This window comes from Squalius cephalus, assembly GCF_949319135.1.
Source record: "Squalius cephalus genome assembly, chromosome: 5".
Taxonomy (NCBI): Eukaryota; Metazoa; Chordata; class Actinopteri; order Cypriniformes; family Leuciscidae; genus Squalius; species Squalius cephalus.
In genome coordinates this window covers 38,670,540-38,690,179 of record NC_137126.1, presented here as the reverse complement: position 1 = coordinate 38,690,179, position 19,640 = coordinate 38,670,540, and the positions used below count along the sequence as shown (strand labels likewise).

General features: G+C 37.0%; 1 protein-coding gene across 6 annotated transcripts in view; it reads right to left on the bottom strand.

Moving 5' to 3' along the window:
* tenm1 (teneurin transmembrane protein 1) overlaps positions 1-19,640 on the bottom strand; it is a 180,760-nt gene that overhangs the window by 12,725 nt on the left and 148,395 nt on the right. For all 6 annotated transcript variants that reach the window (XM_079870528.1, XM_079870527.1, XM_079870531.1 and 3 more), the window contains 5 exons: positions 16,723-16,877; positions 11,581-11,947; positions 9,591-10,101; positions 4,329-4,501; positions 3,877-4,136 (listed from right to left, as the gene is read on the bottom strand). In XM_079870528.1, coding sequence (XP_079726654.1) covers positions 3,877-4,136; positions 4,329-4,501; positions 9,591-10,101; positions 11,581-11,947; positions 16,723-16,877 — 1,466 coding nt within the window. The remainder of the gene's footprint in view (positions 1-3,876; positions 4,137-4,328; positions 4,502-9,590; positions 10,102-11,580; positions 11,948-16,722; positions 16,878-19,640) is intronic.

Below are 19,640 nucleotides of genomic sequence, written 5' to 3'. Positions count from 1 at the left end.
GGGGTGCCTTTTACCCTAATTACATATTCGTCCGTTATTGAAAAACTGTTGCTTTAAAGGGATAGTTCACTTTGAAATTAAATTTTGGTATGTTTTAGCTTACCTCAAGGGCATCCAAGATGTAGGTGTCTTTTTTTCCGCAGTAGTTTCAATTTTGATATTTTTAGGTCAAACCGTTCTTGTCTGTCAGTCCTATAATGCAGGTCTGTGGTCACTGTCTCAAAGAGCATGCACAGAGTCCAAATTAAAACAATTCCCCATCGTCCAAATTAAACAATTCCCCATCGTAAGTACACATTGATGGCCTAAGACACGAAACGAGCGGTTTGTGTGAGAAAACGAACAGTATTTATATCGTCTAAGTGATCTGAGGGCGCTCGCGCATCCTGCTGTGTGACGTGTACGCAGACTGGTGCATAGATATATACACACTAGATGTCGCATTGGCTACGGCAGTTCATTGGAACGAATGCCGTAGGCAAGGCGGCATCTGTTCTAGTGTATATATTTCTATGCACCAGTCTGCGTACACGTCACACAGCAGGATGCGCGAGCGCCCTCAGATCACTTAGACGTGGCTGTGTACAAGAGTTAAAAAACGATATAAATACTGTTCGTTTTCTCACACAAACCGCTCGTTTCGTGTCTTAGGCCATCAATGTGTACTTACGATGGGGAATTGTTTAATTTGGACGATGGGGAATTGTTTTAATTTGGACTCTGTGCATGCTCTTTGAGACAGTGACCACAGACCTGCATTATAGGACTGACAGACAAGAACGGTTTGACCTAAAAATATAAAAATTGAAACTACTGTGGAAAAAAAGACACCCACATCTTGGATGCCCTTGAGGTAAGCTAAAACATACCAAAATTTAATTTCAAAGTGAACTATCCCTTTAAGTAGAAAATCATGAAGACCTTGGTCTCAAAATATATCCAATAATTTTAGCAATTCTCATTTGCTACTTAAATCTACAACATTTAAAAATATATATAAAATATTAGATCAAATTAGCACAGAATCAACTTTGCGCTGCTGAAATCTTATAGTAAATCCTACTAAAAATGAGATTTACTGTATGACATTTTCTGTTAACTTCTATTAAAATTCATTTGCAATTGTAATTTGTAGTGACTGTAAAGCACACTGAAACTGCAACCAAGAAGTGAAACTGAACAGTGAAAGAGTGAATATTAGAGAGCATAAAATAGAGAAGAGAAAGATTTAAGGAGTTTATTCTAAGAGGAAGTTGGAACAGTGTGTGAAATGCAGGGTAAAAAAAAAAACTGTGCAGTGCCTGTTATATGGTATATAGAGAGTATATTAGAGAGAGCAGGTGTGTAATGTAGTCTGTTTCCTCCATTTTTACCACACTAAAATCCCTTTAAGGTCCCCTGCGGCCATCTTTGTAATGTCCAGGGCTGAGTTTCCCGATAACATTGTCTCTTGGCGCGCTACGAAGACTCTAAAGGTATAACTTAACTAAAGGTATACCATTGCTAAGCGTGTTCCCCGAACCATACCTTAGGAAGCTGCTTAAGATATACCTTCTAACGTGCGACGTTACCCGGTGCTGTGCTGAATTGGTTGATATCGATGGCTCGAGGATCAATTATTCTCTCGTGCAGGGGCTGTTTCACTGCATTATGTGAGAAAGCGGTGTTCTTTATAAAAGAAGCACTTTAGAAATAGTTGAAATTGCATTTATTAGGACTCATGGGATATTATAAAAAATAATCCAAACTATAATAGCCTAGCCTACATATTTTAAAATTATATCATATATTGCTGCCATGATAACCATTTCAAATTTTTATGTGCTTTCTTCTCTTTCCCATTTTTGTTCGCTGAGGTGGAGCTGCGATGAAATATTGTTCTTATAAATACTTTCCAGCATTTCAGTAATAAAAGTGTACATCTTACGTACGGTGCTCGGCAGTGATCAAAAAGGAATTAAACAGTGAATTTTGAATCTCTTCTTGTAAACTCAAGAGATTTGGATTCAGACGGCAATTAAATTACCACACGACCTGTTTGTCGAAAAACAGTAGGTACTAATTTGGCCAGGGATTTTTACGCAGGTTGGGTGACAAAAAACACTGATATTATGGATTCGGACGGCACTAAAATCACTGACTTACCCCTGTAAATGTTTAAAATACGAGCCCATGAGAAACAATTAGCGTCCGAATAGGACTTAACTGACAGTAGCCTATGCTTTCACTGGCCATTAAAAGCGCTCTTTTATTAAATTAATAATATAATATATATAATAATATAATTAAAATTCTAACAACAATCAGTGTAATGACAATTTTATTCTTTGCATGAAAACACTTGAATTAGCCTAATTGAACACTGTCTGGGTGTATTAAAACTTCAGAATTATATTCATATAGACCTGCAACAGTGATAAGGCAAAGCTAAGAGTGGTCCAGACCAACCTTCCGAACGTATGACTTACAGAAGGTATACTTAACTAAGAACGTTTCGGGAAACACGTATTATCGATAAGGTACAGCTTAAGGTGTAACTTAAGAACGATGTAGCTTTAAGAAGGTTTCGGGAAACGCAGCCCTGGGCAGCTATTAGTAGTCAGGTAAGTACAGATTCTATGTAGATTACTGGAATAAGGAAAGGCCGAAAGACAAAACTGTTTTCCAAGCTTACATTTCAATAACACATATCAAATCACTAACAAAATCAATACCTAGTGTTTTACTTCTGTCAGAGTTTCCTCCCACCTTTTAGGAAGACAATGAACATGTGAAATAAATAAATAAAGCTTTTAAAATCATGCAATTTAAGCTTAACGCACAATGGTGTTAATTAAAGCTAACTGTTGCACTATTATTAGAAATATGCATTGTGAGAGGCAAGATTAGTACTTTTGATTTAGAACGACCCAGGTTCAATTCCAAAGCTGGAATAAATTAATTGAAATTAAATTAAAAAATGCAACTCTGTGGAAGTGGATGATTAACAGAAGCAGGATCTTTTTTGGTTCCATTTAGTAAGCAATTTCACTGACTTGACCTCAATGATGAATGCTGCATTTGCTGTGACAGCTTCACTTGAAACTAATCATGCAATACGTTGGCTCCTATTGTCAACATTAGCTAAAAATACCTGCTAGTACTGTATGTTATAAACTCAACTTTATAACTTTTCAGCACAAACGTGAACACAAGATAATTATTGCATTTTATGTAAGTGTTTGAGCAATCATAAATTAACAAAGATTCATAACTTTACTATCTCAGTCTGTAAACACCTCACAATAGACTTATTCAGAGCAGCACCATTACAGTTATGAAAGCGAGGCTGTGAGAGATAGACTTACCGTTTTATCAATGGCATCTGCCGTAAAAAGCTGTAGAAAGCTCCTAGATCACTTATAAATTTCCACAGCTTAAATTGTCTGGGTTTTTTTGTCAACTGAAATTCCTCAGAAAGATATTTTTGCAGTGTTTCTTCAGCAGAACAATCCAAAAACGCATTAAATAACAGTTCAACTCACTGAAGAGATGCTTGTCTAAACCTCACTGCCTCGCTTTCATTCCCATTAAAAATCAAAGATGGCGCTGCACTGTAAAAAAAAAAAAATGCCTTAAATTTGTAAGTACAATCAACTTGGATATTTAAGTAATTTCAACTTAAATCACATTAAACCGACTTAAAAAATGAGTTGAATCTTGTATAACTTAAAACAAAGTAAAAACATATATTGTCATAATTTATTGATCATCATTTTTTTTACAGTGTGCTGTGAGTAAGGTCAATGTGTGGCACACATCTTGGAAAATCCCAATGTACCCCAGGCACATAACATGTTATACACTGGTCACCCTAGACAGAAAACACATTATTACCCTCAGTCTCCGTTCATATGCTGTGTAATTCCCTTTGGCCTGTTCACGTCTTTGTCTCCATTCTATCAGGCTGTGAGCTGGTTCCCCTGGCAACGTGATGTTGCACCTTCCGACTGTGGGATGGACGAGGCCTGCCGATGCCCCTGGCAACAACCCCGATGACACGGTTGGTTCAGTGCTGAGAGTAACGTCCATCCCGCTGGCATATGTCACCCATAGAGAGCCGTCATCTCGAACACCGTACACACTAACAGAGTGAGCTGGACAGAGAGAAAGAGCAATATAAGATTAGAAGCATTACATTTATTACATGAAATTATGTCATAATTTCCATTTTGGGTGAACTATCCCTTTATATGTGTCTGAAGTGTTCAAATACGTTTTGGGGCCACTGTATTTGACAAAACATTATTTGCAGATTCACACACACACATACATATACACTCTCTCACCTTGTCGAAGTGTGTAGATGGTGTTATCCGCAGAGTGGTTTGTAATTATAATAAAGTTTTCTCTGTTCGAGGCAGTGGCTTCCACTCTGACAGCTTTCTCCATGTTTCCATGGAAACTGCTGACCTCTCCAGTCGGCAAGGTCATGTTGATGAGGTGTCCGTCAGAGTTATACCTGCTCATGAACACACTTTCTGTTAGTCTGAGTGTGTGTGTGAGAGAAAGACTGAATTAAAGTTTAAATTAGTGAGTGTAAATGCATGTGTATGTAAGAGAGTTTAAAGGGGTCATATCATGCATTTTTTCATTTTATTTTTCCCCGACGACATTTGAAACAGTTGTCAAGGCTTCGTGTGCCATAATTTAGTTGTTCATGACAATTTTCCATCCACTCTCTGACCTTTACAACAGCAGTAAACAGGCTGTTTTTTGCTGCCGTGCCTTTAAGACCTCTGTATAAACGCCCTCTTCGCATGCGAAATGAGAAATGCTTTGCTTCACTTACATACGGCCTGGGTTTGCTGCTGGGTCCAATATAGCCTAGTTCATGCTGCTGCATTCTTCAATAACGGCCTCTTTGCAAAGACTGAATTACATTGTGACAGGATCATAAAACAATCCACTGAAATGTGCTGGACTGTGAAGGTGGACCTTCAATGATCAGGGACCTTGTTAAAAATAAACTTCAGTCACACTTTCCTAAAGTGTGACATCCAGAAGGATGTTTTCATTGTTAGTTAAACAAAACTTGGAATATCAGTATCTGTTTTTTAAAGGATAAAGTGTCAATTCAGCTTGTTCCTCGTTACCTTGCTGTGACTGTTTAAAAAAACTAAAATGGTCACAATTCAGATTAGGGTCCAATTCTCATTATTAACTATGACCTTTGCCTCAATAAACTCCTAATGACTGCTTATTGATAGTTAGTAAGGTAGTTGTTACGTTTAGATATTGGGTAGGATTAGGGATGTAGAATATGGTCTTGCAGAATAATGAACAGCCAATATCCTAGTAATATGCATGCTAATAAGCAACTAGTTAATAGTGACAATTGGACCCTAAAGTGTTACCACAAAAACAAAAAACAAACATGTGCCACTGACATGTAAATGTGGTGGTCGTCTTAATTAATCTCATGATTCCAATAAATGGTTGTTTTGGCTGTGTAACCTGGCTTAACACTCTTCACAAGTTCTGATATTAATGCACCAATGTTCTGACATGTATGCATAAATTGTACCTTTTAAAAATGTGTATTTGTCCTTTTATTTTGTCTGGTTACTTTTTCTTTATTTTTAGAGTTAGTATTTTTAAAATCATTATAGATAATGTAAAAAAAACATGACATTTTTGATTATCTCACTGCTGTGACAATTCTTCAGCATCCCACCACCCCTGAACTCCACCTATGCTTCTATTCATTCATTACTAACCTCATTATTAAGTAGTCCAGGGGTTATTAAGAGCTTTAGTCGAGTCTCAAGCTGCAGTCCTATCTTTGACAGCAAGCCAAATCTGTTTACCTTCATTATACGCAGGGATTAGGGAACTCATGAACACTGTGCCAAGCACAAAGGACAGTTTTATTCAAACGTAGTTTCCCTTGATGGACTTTTTTCAGTTTGTCTACATTTTAAGAAAGTAAAAATTTAACTCATCTATATACACGGCAGCTTAAACAGCTAATTAAATAAACTAAATGTCTAAATGACAATTACCAAAAGGTTATAGGATAGAAAGCATCATTATCTCAGGATAAAAGTCAATTTGAAGTCCCTGAAAAGACAGAAAAACAAAGTGTGGGTGTAAGATAAATTATAAAGATGAAAGTTAAAATCTGCTGATGCACCATAGAGGAACAGACGACTTGACATTTGAATCTGTGTGGCGGCTCATGGACGGTCGTGTGATATTATGAGGGGGTGAAGCACATGACATGTTTCATTTCTCTTTCTCCATTTCTAAATCCGTATTTAGAACTAAACAACTCGAGCTTCTTCATCTTCTCTGTCCCTGTTTTATTTATGTCTAATCAATGTCAATGCCAAATTAAACCATATACTTGTGTCTTGCCACCCACACTTGATGTAAAAGAATAAAAGCTTTCATTTGAGCTTTCAAAGGCCTGCGGTTTAGATCAAGAGACATCGTTGTTCTCCTGTATACTCAAAATGTTGTGTCTGCTTGAAATGCAGGTTTCTTCCTCATCTACTTCAACATCTTAGGGAGATTTCCTTTCCTCGCTCACTGGGGGGTTGTAAGCCACTATTTTTCCTTTCCTTTTATCTCCTTTATTTTCTGTAAAGCTGCTCTGGAACATTGTGTATTGCAAAAAGCGCTATACAAATAAACCTGAATTGAAAAGGGACTAAATGGATTGACTGTGCAGGCATAAGCACCTAATCCACACGGTTTATGATACTGTATTCTCATTACAACTCTTCTGAAATCTTATTCTAAAACTTTTATTTCAACATTTTCAGATTTCTACATGTACAGGTCGTTGCTATGCGGTTGCTAAGGTGTTCTGAGCAGTAGGAGCCAACAGTAATAGTGATGCTCACCTTAGCAAGCACAACTAATACGGCTATGTGTCAAAACTTAATGAGCTGCCTACCTGACAGCATTTTTGGGCATCACAGGCCCATTTGAACGTTAGAATCGATCATTTGAATGCCTTCGTCGTGCTTCACTGGTTGCCAGACACTCGCATCAAGACACAAATGCTTGCATATTGAGCAGCCTCTCACTTTTGCAAATCAAATCACCAGGCAGCACAAAATCACTTTCCAAAAATTTCACTATTCCTCTAAATGATCGTCTCGACCCGAGCCTCTTGGCACCTTCAAAAAAAAATTCTAAAGTGAGGGTCTCAAACTTGAAATGACTTGGGGATCACCAGCTAAGTGGAGGGCCAGTTGAAGTGTTTTTACAGCCATGTATTTTGAGTTGACCGGCTCATTTGTCCCTCATACCTTGCATAACTCTGCATGTTTAGTTGACTAATGACGCCTGAGATTGTATTCCTGCAATTTTCTGTTTGCAGATCGGCCAGGTAGCCGGCAAATTAATAAACCAGACACATCACAAGCTGGCTTTGATGTAACAATCGATTCAATACTGTTAATGCACTTATTCTTTCTAAAAAATCAAAACAAGAATAATTAATAAATAAATAAATAAATCTTAAACTACTCATTACTGTCTCCCTTACAGCTGTATTGTAACTTCAACATTTATGAGAAATTCTGGGACTCTGATGTAATGAATAACTTCTGTTGTATTCCTCATTCGTAACTAAGTCACTTTGAATAGAGGCAAAATGAACAACTGCATATGGTAAACTGACTATAATTCCCCCAAATTAAGTTTAGAAAGGCAGTTTACTAGGTTTTGAGCTTTTTCTGAGCACTTTCTAACGCAAGTCATTACTGCATGCAGATCAGATCTGAGAAATTCTCTGAACCAGAGGCGCTTGTTGACGAGTTTGGAACACCTACGTTGGCGCATATTCGGCTTTGAGGTATGTTTCTGAAATATTCAGTACTTACTACTTCTGGATGAAGGGAACTGATCAAAGTCAACACACCATCCTTCAGTGCTGTGTGCACAACAGAACGTAGCAATATCATTTAAATGAGCTTCCACAGTGTTGCAGAATAAGCTACAGGCATCTAGCCAGGATAAAAAGTTGCATATGAACCCATTTAAAATTGATAAACATATTAACTAAAATGGTAACACTCTAGAATAAAATTGAATTAATCAACATTAGTTTCACTTAGTTAACGGTATCACAAACTAACAACAGACAGTTCTTTCTACAAATACTAAAAATGTTCACTTTTTAATTATAATATTACATATTTCTTTATTTAATTTATTTTGTGTATTTGTGTTTTGTTTCATTCCGCTTTTTTAAAGACATTATACAAGAAAAATTATAATATAACTTGAAATGTATTTAAATAAATTAAAAACAACCAGAATTAATAAATGCTGCTAAAATTTGTTTATTGTTTGCTCACGATACCTATGCATTAACTAATGTTAACGAATAGCAATTGTAAAGTGTTACAACCCAAGAAATATTGCTTTCTGATATTATCATTTACAATTATTTCAGAACAAAATTCAATTCATAAAACGTAAGTTAATGCATTCATTTTAATGGGCAGTATTTTTTATATAATAATATTGAAATAAATTAACAATTATTAGGATTGATAAATGCTGTTAAAATGGTTGCTGTTTATTGTTAGTTTACGATACCTAATGAATAAATGTTAACGCAAAGCAAGCATAAAGTGTTACCACTCACAAAAAAAGAAAAAAAGAGGCTGCTTTCTGTTTCTATTGTTTACAAATCGGCTTTTGGTTATTGAGCATAACAGGACATAAACTAAACTATGATTTTGGCACCTCTAGCCTGAACCATAAGGTGTCAGTTTAATGTTTGAATATGGTTTAGTAAGTGCCAGCAGGGGGCAGTGTCTCACAACAGACCGAACACAGGCATGTGATCCGCCTCAACACTACACCATGAGCTGCATGAGAACGTGTATGTGTGTGTATGTGTGCGTGTGTGTAAACACAGTGTGTGAAAGGTCACCGAGTTGATCAAACAAAAAGGAGAGAAAGAGAGAGAGGAAAAGAAGCCCCTGACATTTTCACACTAAATTAGAACTTGCAGCTCAGTCTCACAAATCCCTGAAAATGCCCATGCAAACAGTTTACACACATGCACACACACTCACAGGTACCCAGGCTCTTTCATAGTGAAATCAAAAGAGGATACAGAGTTCTTTTCTTTATTGGATAGATTAAGGCTGAGTGATTTTCATTGCAGCAGAAAAACACGCAGCTTGAGAAATCGAACTACTGCACTCTTTCAAACGATCTCGGGTAACACTGTCGATCAGACTCTATTAGATTATTTTCCTTCTGATAAATTCTAATAAAGCGTGATTAAATTAGGCGCAGGTAAAGATTAATCTATGCTGGAAGAATATTGTTTTATATACAGTAGAAACGTGCCACTATTCCTGCTGATGAAATGGCCTTAGACTATCAGAGTGTGCAAGTGAGGCTGTGTGGCATGACAGCAGCCGAAATAGACTCTAAGGGAAGCTACGACAGGATATGACACACGAAAACAAAGACAGATCGCGCTACCGTGCGCACCTATAAATCAAGCAATGCAGCGCACTCTCCTGATGAGAGAGAGATAGACAAAAGGAGGGTAAAAGAAGGGCATCACTTACTCGTAGACAGTAGTCCAGCCGTTCTCATTGCTGATGGTAGCGAGCAGCCCTGTGTTGCCGTAGTAACTGAGCTGTGCGAGGTCGTGCGCGAGAGCCGAGATGCGCTTCAGCATCCCGGCATTGCTGATGGTCAGCCAGTAAACCTGGCCGCCCGGGGCTACGAGCCACAGGGGCACGCCATTAGCATCCCGCCGCAACTGCGCTATCGTGCCCTCCCTGCTTGCTATGCTGCTCAGGTGGCCCTCGAGGGTATATGTGAAGTTGAGCAAGTAGTCCCCGGTTACCAGGCTGAGGGTGAACAGGTGAGTACCATTTGGACTGAACAGGTAGAGCTCTTGATCTGCCACCGAGGTGAGCTCGAACAGCCCCTCGGGAGTGAGCTGTGGATGGTTAGCGGTGAGCCGACGTATACGCACATTCCCGAGGTCAGCGATGTAGAGGGAGCCATTAGGAGAAACTGCCAGAGATGAGGGAGACTTCAGCTTGGCGTCGCGAGCGTAACCTCCATCACCTAGGGACAATTTCATGGAGAGAATGAGAAAGAGAAGGGAAAAAAAGAGGAAGTCTAGTTCATTAGGCATTCAGTGTTGGGTTTAACGATTAAACCTCAGAGACCCACTGCAGTAAAAGTGCAACACTCTTCTACATCAGTTAAATAATAAAGTTTTTTTTTTTGTACAAATTAAATCTGCATTCAACAGAGGCATCCAGGGCTATTAAATGTGTCACACCAACAAGTTTGGCAGGAAAATATTTACAAATTGAATCTCCCAGCATGCCAAAGTCAAACTACATAACTGCCCACTGTCACACTGCTGACAATTTAAAAAAAAACATTGCCCTGTATTATGTAACAATATGCAATATGCTGTGTTTTTACTTCAAAATTGAATGAATGAAAGAAAGAAGTTTGGGGTCAGCAAGTTTTTTAAAATGTTTTTTGACAGAAGCCTCTAATGTGCACCAATGCTGCATTTATTAGATCAAAAATACAGTTAAAACAATAATATTGTGAAATATTATTCAATTTTAAAATAACTATTTTCTATTTTAATATATGTAATTTATTCCTGTGATGTCAAAACTGAATTTTCAGCTTCATTACTCCAGTCTTTAGTGTCACATGATCCTTCAGTAATCATAATATGCTGATTTGATGCTCAAGAAACAATTCTTATTATGAGAGTATTACACATCAGTCCTGCTTCATTTTTTTGTGGAAACCATGATACATTGTTTTTCATGATTCTTTTATAAATAGAAAGTTAAAAATAACATCATTATTTCAAACATTCTAAATGTCTTTGTTGTCCTTTTTTGATCAATTCAATGCATCCTTGCTGAGTAAAAATATTAATTTCCCTAAAAAATATTTTGAACGGTAGTGTATATTGTCCCAAAAGGGAAATTTGTCTTGCAGTACACGTACACTAAACATTGCCATATAAATTTATAGCAATAAATAATATATAACAATATTATAATACAAAAACATTTCATATTGAGTAAATCATGGATAAACTATTCTTGATGATTTTCAACATAGGCAAATAAAACATTAGCATGGGTAAGAGGGCCGTTCTCAGATGAACATACTCAAGTTTCAGGCATCTAGCTTACTGGAAAGGCTTTTATAGAAGTCAATGCAATTGCACTGTCTGCCTGTATGCATTTTGAAGTAATTCTTCCAGCATTATGACATTTTAGAGGTATGTATATATAAAGGAATTCTCTGAAATTAACATATCCAGATTTCAGCCTCCTAGCTTACTGTTAAATTTGTATACTATATTAGAACAGTGGTGAAATTGTGCTATTTTTGAAGTCGCATTTAAGACAAAATTTGCATTAAAAACTTGTGATTTTTATAACCAGTGGCTTACAAAAAAAAGGTTCAACATGGAAAAATAATACATCATCAGTATGAACAACCTCTCTGAGGGTTATAGTAAATCACTGTGTTTAGCACTGAAATGTATGCTTGTCTCACCTGAGAAACACTCGCAGTTGGGATCAATCTTACAATCGCATTCACTGGTCGCACCCGCGATTACAACCATTTCTCCATTTGTAGACACTTCTTGTATGCGGCTATGCTTCCGGTCGTCGGTTTCGGCGATGTACAAAGCCCCTTGGTGGCTGACGGCAATAGCTTTTGCTCCTTCCAGCACAGACCGCACCGCTGTTTTCCCCAGAATCACCGGTTCAATACTGGCCATGGGGCAATGGATGGGTCGTCCGGCAACCACTCGCACCTGCTGGGACTCGCTCACCTGGAGCACAAGGTTATTATCAAGAACGTAGAGAGAGTTATCCAGCGGACTCACTGCCAGGTCTGTGGGCCACTCTAAACGCACCTGTGGATACACAAATGTATATTATTAACTGCTATGAAGCTGAAAAGTGTGATTTTCATCATAACCCGATTTCACAGCCACTCTCATCTGCTTATGGCCAATCAGATGTACTCTCAGCAGCTGACAGAAAAACAGACAATCTCATTTTGATACTGATTTACATACAGTAATATCAGTGGACAGCACTGTTTTACATTATATACACAGGGAAGACATGAATCATGGGAGAATGTAAAAAATACAGCGCGTGATGGGTCCCAAACAAGTTAAGATGAGGAATAGCTTGATATCACACTGTGACTTGTATTGTGTGGACATGGTTTGGATTTACATAAGAGAGCGAGCAGAAAACTATTCTCTGCAAACTGTCGCACGCCGGTCATCTGGAGGTGGAAACGGCAAAACTACTTTTCGCCACTGGAGGTGGAAAAACCTCTTATACCAAAAAAAAGAAAAAGAAAAAAAAGAAGTCTGCTAAACTATGAGAGCCAAAAGATGTCGCTTGCATCCACTGATCCATTTAACAACGTTAGTTTTGCTGCTTTCAGTCTTTTGTTTTGAACTCACGTGATACATAATGCAAAGTTGCTTTTGCACAGATGCCAGACATATTTATTAAAATATATATCCCTTTCAGACCTGATTTTTTTATACTGAGCAAAAATAATAATAAAAAAATTATTTAAAAAAAATTATCTACTTGATATTTGCTCTTCTCCAATGTAGAAGTGAGTATAAAAACAAGATTTGTGCAAACTCATTATTTTTTTATTTTTATGTCCAGTACATTGGGCATAACATATACATTTAAACGTATACAGTATGTGAATTAGTTTGGAAGATTTTGAAAAGAATACACATACTGTAATAATGTGCAATCCAATAAGAATATAGAAAAAAGGTAAGATGATAAGATGAAGTCTTGTTTGATGCTTGCAATGGATGTATCTAAGTATGTGTGTATATGTCTGTGTGTTTGTGAGTACTTGCCGATTAATTTGATAATTATAAAACTGTGCATTGTCGAATTAAGGCATCAGAGTGTGTGGAGTGTGTGTTGCTGCTGTGTATTCTCTCTCATATCACATTCACTGTTTCTGTCTCACTAAAACCATTGAAAAAAGTGAATGACAGCTTATAGCCACTTTGAGGACAAATAAAATCATATTGTTAATAATAGTAAACATGAATGTTAATAAAACGTTAAAATTAGAATTTCTGGCTCTGTATTTTAGCATTGAAATGCTTGTACAAATTTCTCAACATGGCACACAACTAAGTTGTGGGTTCCTGCTGATATATAACACCTGATGTCCATTGCGATGGACATTAAACTTAAAAAAATGCATGTGTTCTAAAACTCTGAAAGATCTTCTAATTAACTTTGAATATTATCACTTGATACTATTAATATTATAATAGGTGTAAGTTGATGAGGCTGGCATGAACATAAATTAGCATTTAAAGTTCCCCTGTAGTCAATCATTTAATTCCTTTAAAACTCATCTTTGATCACCAAAATTACATATTTAAACGTTTTTTTTTTTCCTGTGAAAAAAAAAATCTTCATGCCTTAAAATAGATTGAATGTAACTCTACACCCTTGCTTCATTTAATATACGTGGATCAATGAATATGCAAATTGGCCCCACCTCCACTCACTCACACCAGCTCAGAGATCCACTCGGTCAACTTTAGTCAAGTTACTGTAGTAATGCTGCGCAATGGTATCGCTCTTCACAATGTCGGACACATAATGGTAATTAATATGATTACCCTTTTGCTTGACTATATCAAACAGCTAATAATGTGTTGCTAATGTTTCACAAACCATGTTCCCATTCACCATCTCAGAGTCAGACAGCTGCCTTCTAAAAATCAACATCCTTAGAAAGGCTTTAAACAAATTAGAATGTCAGTGGAGAAAGGCATATTGTTAATCATAACATTGTAATAAACATCATATACATAATTAAGCCGCTATACTGATACATATACCTGATTTGATCATATCAACAGAAAAATATACTGGGATAACCTGGCTTCTCTTGAGACTCCACTGCTTCAAAGAATAGTTAATGATATGCTAAAGCTGCCCTGCTCGATTGGTTACAAGGTAGTTTGAGGCGTAAGAAACACCAGAGATTTCAAACCCTGTTTTTGAGACGGTCTTTAAATCACTGCAGTTTTAGGGAGAAAATAATCAGCAATGGTGTTGACTTATGAATTTGCACATGGTTTGTCATAAAGCATATTAAAAACACCACATAGACATATAGTCTTTTGTGATGCTTGAAGCTCAATCAGATTAAGTTAGGGGTCATATCTTCATTGTGACTGGTTGCTGAGGGATCAATCAGTAACCCCCTGTATAAAAAACAAAAAACAAAAAAAACCTGGCCTATCTGCACCTCTGATATAATTCATTTACCTGTTAAATTACCTGTAAACATACCTACATTATGATATATACCATTACCGTGATAATATTTTAGTCATGCCACCCACTCCTAATGTGCAGCTAGGTAAAGTAAAAAAAACACGTCCTGGTTGTGTGTGTGTCCGCGGCTGCCCGACAGTCGGACAGTATTGAGTGTGAAGTGTGTCATATCCCAGGCATGCTAGGAATTATGCAGATTTCAGTGCTTCTTTTACCCAGTGGCCTGCGGCACCTCATTTTCCCTTCTCCCTCTCTCTCTCTCTCTCTCTCTCTCCCTATCTCTCCTCACTGTCTGATTCTTATTCACACACAACACACCCCACCGGATGAACTGTGAAGAAGTGCAGCGTGTGTGTGTGTGTAGATGGGATCGAGAAAGAGAGAGAGAGAATGAAAGAGAAATCAAGGGACAGTCTGCCAAAAATTGATGCTATTCAGGAGCGGGAAGAATTGTGTCTGACTTTGAAGGGAGAGCGGGCTTGCAGATTTAATGAGGACACACTGAGTTAAACTGCAGGGGGAGAGAGAGACAGAACGAGAGTGTAAAATAGATTTTTAAGAGCACTTTAAGAGAAAGATGTGGAATTGCCTTATGTTTGAGAAAAGCTTTACGATTTTAGTGTTCGAAATGGATGGAGAAAGGCTGAAACCTCAAAGGAGGGAGAGAGAACGAGAGAGAGAGGAAGAGAGATAAAAGAAAAGTAAGGATGTTGCTGCAAGCTGTATAATGTAACTCTGTAGCACCAGAGAGACCTTCGGTATCAGCACTTTCTCACTCTAAAGGTGAACAGCGAAAGTGTGTTTGAGTGAATCCTGTGGAGCTGAAGAAAAAGGTTGAAAGAAAGAGACAGAGAAGGAGAGAAAGAGAGGTTGGTCCGGACTCTCGCTGTGTGGGGTGTGTATGATGGGTTTCCTTCATCTTTCAGTTCTTCAGCGTCTGTGTGCTGTTATTCACTTCATTTATGTGAGCATGTGAGAAGACGGAGACAGATCATTTTTCTGATGTCTGCACACAAACAGAAAGTTAAAAGATTGTCTGCCTATAAGAAGTTAACAGCGGTAAAATAAACTGACAAGAGTTAGGTCATATCTAAGAAATATTTTGAGATATCTTCAAATATCTTATCAAAAAATATGTACATTTATGAGTTTATAAAATGTATAGGGCTGGGTAAAAGTACAGATTTTCCAATTAACCGTTAACTTAATTTGAACGATCCCAATATTGATTCTTAAATTCAACAAGTTCTACCTTTTTTCAGTGTATGTTTTAATTGTACAGCAGCGACCTCAAACATATTTGTATTGCGTTCTGCTGAACTAATGCACTCAAATGCATAATTTAGGCCATTGTTACTTTTCAAAATGAATATTTTTCTTGCAACGGTGTGTTTACGCACCACTTCTCAGCAGCAGTGTCGAATCTTTGCAGCACGGCAAAAGAAATCATGTCTTACCTGACTAATGAACATGAATGCACAGTCTGTTTTGAATGTGATCATGCAACAAAAACACTGTATAAATAACAGAAAGAAGCATCTTTCTATTGAGTTTTCCTTGTGTGTTTCATGCAAAGACAAGACAGTCAACACGATCACTTTAGCCCGATTAACAAACAAATGACGGTTCTTTTCAGTGAATCAACAATATACAGCATCACCAGTGTTAGTCTGTTTAACAAACGTCTTTTTTTGTCAATTAAAAACATACAGCACAACCAGTGTTACTCTGAAAATGAACAAATGACTCTTATGAGACGGTTCTTTTTAGTGAATCAAAACAAACAGCGTGACCAGCGTAGCCTGACTCTTTTGAGTTGGTTCTTTTACTCAGTTATGGTCGTAAAAAAATTATCCGTTTTTAAAAGATGATGATACCTGGAATTTCACATGATGGTAAAATGGACATTGTAACTGAAAATATATATGATTCTAGTCGACAGCTTGTGAATCAAAAACAAATCGGGGAATCTGCATTGATACTAGGCCCTAAAAATGTATAGTCAACATGAAAAAATGAACCCTATTTATTACCTTACCTTATTTATTTGTTCTCCCTGGAGAAGTATGTATTTGAAATCTGCTATTTTGCTTCATACATTCACTATAAAATCACCTTGGGACCAGTTGATTAAAAGTAATTGCAAAAATATCAAAGAGAAATGAAGTTAGCTCTGAGAAAAGGTCAAGCATCACTTGTTTGCAGAAACCACTAGGCTTGATATTTTGTTTCTAATGCAGTGACATTCATACAAAATGTGTGATTTATTCTAAATACTTCTTTAGATCCACCGTATGTAAATTTGTAAGTGTGCAAGTGTGTGCGTTTTGTTTACCTGGCTGATGTCCATTCGAGAGTCGCAGCTGATTGGCTGGGAGGAGGTGAGTCCGTTTGACCCAATGACGGTTGTTATCACTCCTTTGTCATCAATCTTACGGATCGTTGATCCGTCAACAAAGTAAATGAACCCGTGTTTGTCCACTGCGATACCTGCAGGACAACAGGATACACACACAGTCATTTCTCTCAGTCTCTTTCAGTTTTAATGTGCTTTATTGGCGTAACAAATAACGTTACATTTGCATTGCCAATGCAGTTACAGCTTAACGGCAGATGATGAGGAATGGTGCACTGAAGAAAGACGAGTTTCTCTGTCTCAGGCAGTATATTCCTCTGTGTCTGATCATTCTGTTCACAGAATCTTAAAAATATGCAAATTATCTTATATATGCAGATTTATGCGAAATGACATCAGATATGCAAAAAATCTGGTATTTCTTTTCATTGTTCATCCAATTTCTCTTTTTCATTTGTCTTGTTCTATTCAAATGCTTGCAAATCACCTTGAGCTGTGCAAGGTAACTTGGTTTTACATTTAAATCGTGCTGTGCACAAACATGCATTGTTACAGTTTAATTAAAACTGATCTTTAGCACAAATACACCTCCAGGCCACTAACATCATGAAACAATCGCCACCCTCATTGCTGTCAAAGACTTTATTATTGTTTCTTTAGAGAAGTCTGTTCCATGGATCTTTCATAGCATATGGTTTGTAAGGAGCAAACTATGCTCTGAATATATGTACTGAAAATAAAAGTGATTATTTTTCAATTGTAATCCAATTTTGTGTCTTAACATTTGGCAGCCTTATCAAATAATGAGTCAAGAAGAGAGCTATAGGGATTGTAAATCGACTTGACTATTACAAACCAATCAACAAATTATCAAATTATATACTCTAAAATTTGGTGATTTGGTTTATTTCAAAATTGCACATGAGAAACAGGATTGAAAAAAATAAGGCAAGGACCAACATAAATAATAGATGTACTGTATATCTGTCAAATGGCAAAATTGTGAAGGGAATTATGAATGTGTATTTCAAATAAAAAAACAACAACATAGTGATAGAAAAATATATAACCCAAAATTATTAATTTGAATATTCAATTTATGAAACAACTATTCATTTAAAAAAAGTGTCATTTTCAGTTTTGTACAGAGGTCTAAAGAAAATGTATCTTTTGTTTTTGTATCTTTTGTATAGATTACATTCTGTAAAGGAAGTGACCCTTTTTGAAAAAAAAAAAAAAGTCGGTAAAACTAAACTAAACTACATCTTTTTCAATTAATATGTAACAATATTATGTGTAATTATTATGGAATTGTGTATAAGGATCGAAATAAAACATCTTGATCATGATGAAGAAACATGTTATAAGAATCACTGCTGATAATCTAGCTAATTTACCACACTGAAACTGAAGGTCAAGTCTAGTGCATTGCACTGTGGGATACAGTATTCTGTGCAGTGTCCTCTGGTTGTATACTGCTCAGTTTGGTCACCATGAAGTAGTAAAAGATGTAAGGTGGTACTGTTTGCTATTTGGAACACCTCCACACAAATAAGAACAGGGGTTATGAATTTTTTTTGCTGCATGTCGCTTACCGATATTTTTTGTCCTCCAGGGGATTTGACTCTGAAGTGGGAAAAGGCTTATATAACCATCTCTCTCACACACATCAGAGTTTGTTATGGCAAATAGCACTGTGTCTATGTGTGTGTGTGTGTGTGCGCGTGTTTGCAGCTTTCCTTTCCCCTCTCTAATTTGCTCTCTTTATTCTCGGTCTCTCCCTCTAATGAGAATCACAGAGATAAGCAGACTGGTCTGTTCTCACCACGTTGATTTACTCTGGGAGAGATCGAGTCTCTCTCTCTCTCTCTCTCTCTCTCTCTCTCTCTCTCTCACGCACGCACGCACGCACGCACGCACGCACGCACGCACGCACGCACGCACGCACGCACGCACGCACGCACGCACGCACGCACGCACGCACGCACGCACGCACGCACGCACGCACGCACGCACACACACACACACACACACACACACACACACACACACACACACACACACAGTCATACATGCAGACAATTAAGTGCTTTATTTGGATTCACAATTTAATCAGATAATACTAACAGGATCCACATATTTTTGGAGTAATTTTACAGCAATAAAATCTGCCCACATGGTGCATTTCAACAGAGCTCCAGTAAAATGACAGCTCACACATATCAGTATGGATAGCGGTAACAGCGCCTTCTCCATATGAATAAACTGCCTATAATAGCTGACACAGAGCAGTACTTCACTAGTTGCATTGCCTGTTTCTTTCCTAGCCCACACTGTAAAAACTGAATATGTGCCGTTGCTCCCTTGAGGAGTTTATTTCTACATGCCATGAGCCTTAAACTTGACTTAAACTTAAACTAATGTAGTCGGGCTGACTCAATCATATTAAATAATATTTTGACTTATATTTCGGAGCAAATATAAGTTATTCCTTATCTGTACGTGATGTAAACCAATCTATTTTAACAGTTTCACTGCTACAGTATATAGGACAGAACCGGCTAGTTGTCACAACACAAGTGCTAACTATTACATCAAAAGTAAAAAAATATTTTCATAATTATGAATTTTTATCTCATATTTTTTACTTTCATTAACATCATTATGACATGTCAATTTGGACTATCATATATTTATCTTTTTATTTCATAAATATGCCTTAGTATATCATAATTTCACATTTTTATGTTATAATTAATGTTTACCACATTTGTAAGAGCGTGTACTATAGTTGTCAAGTGTTTGCTCTGTTGTATATTTAATTTATTAATTACTAATTATAGTTTTTGTTGGCCAAAATAACACTATGATATTTCTTTATGAATTATGTGCTGCAT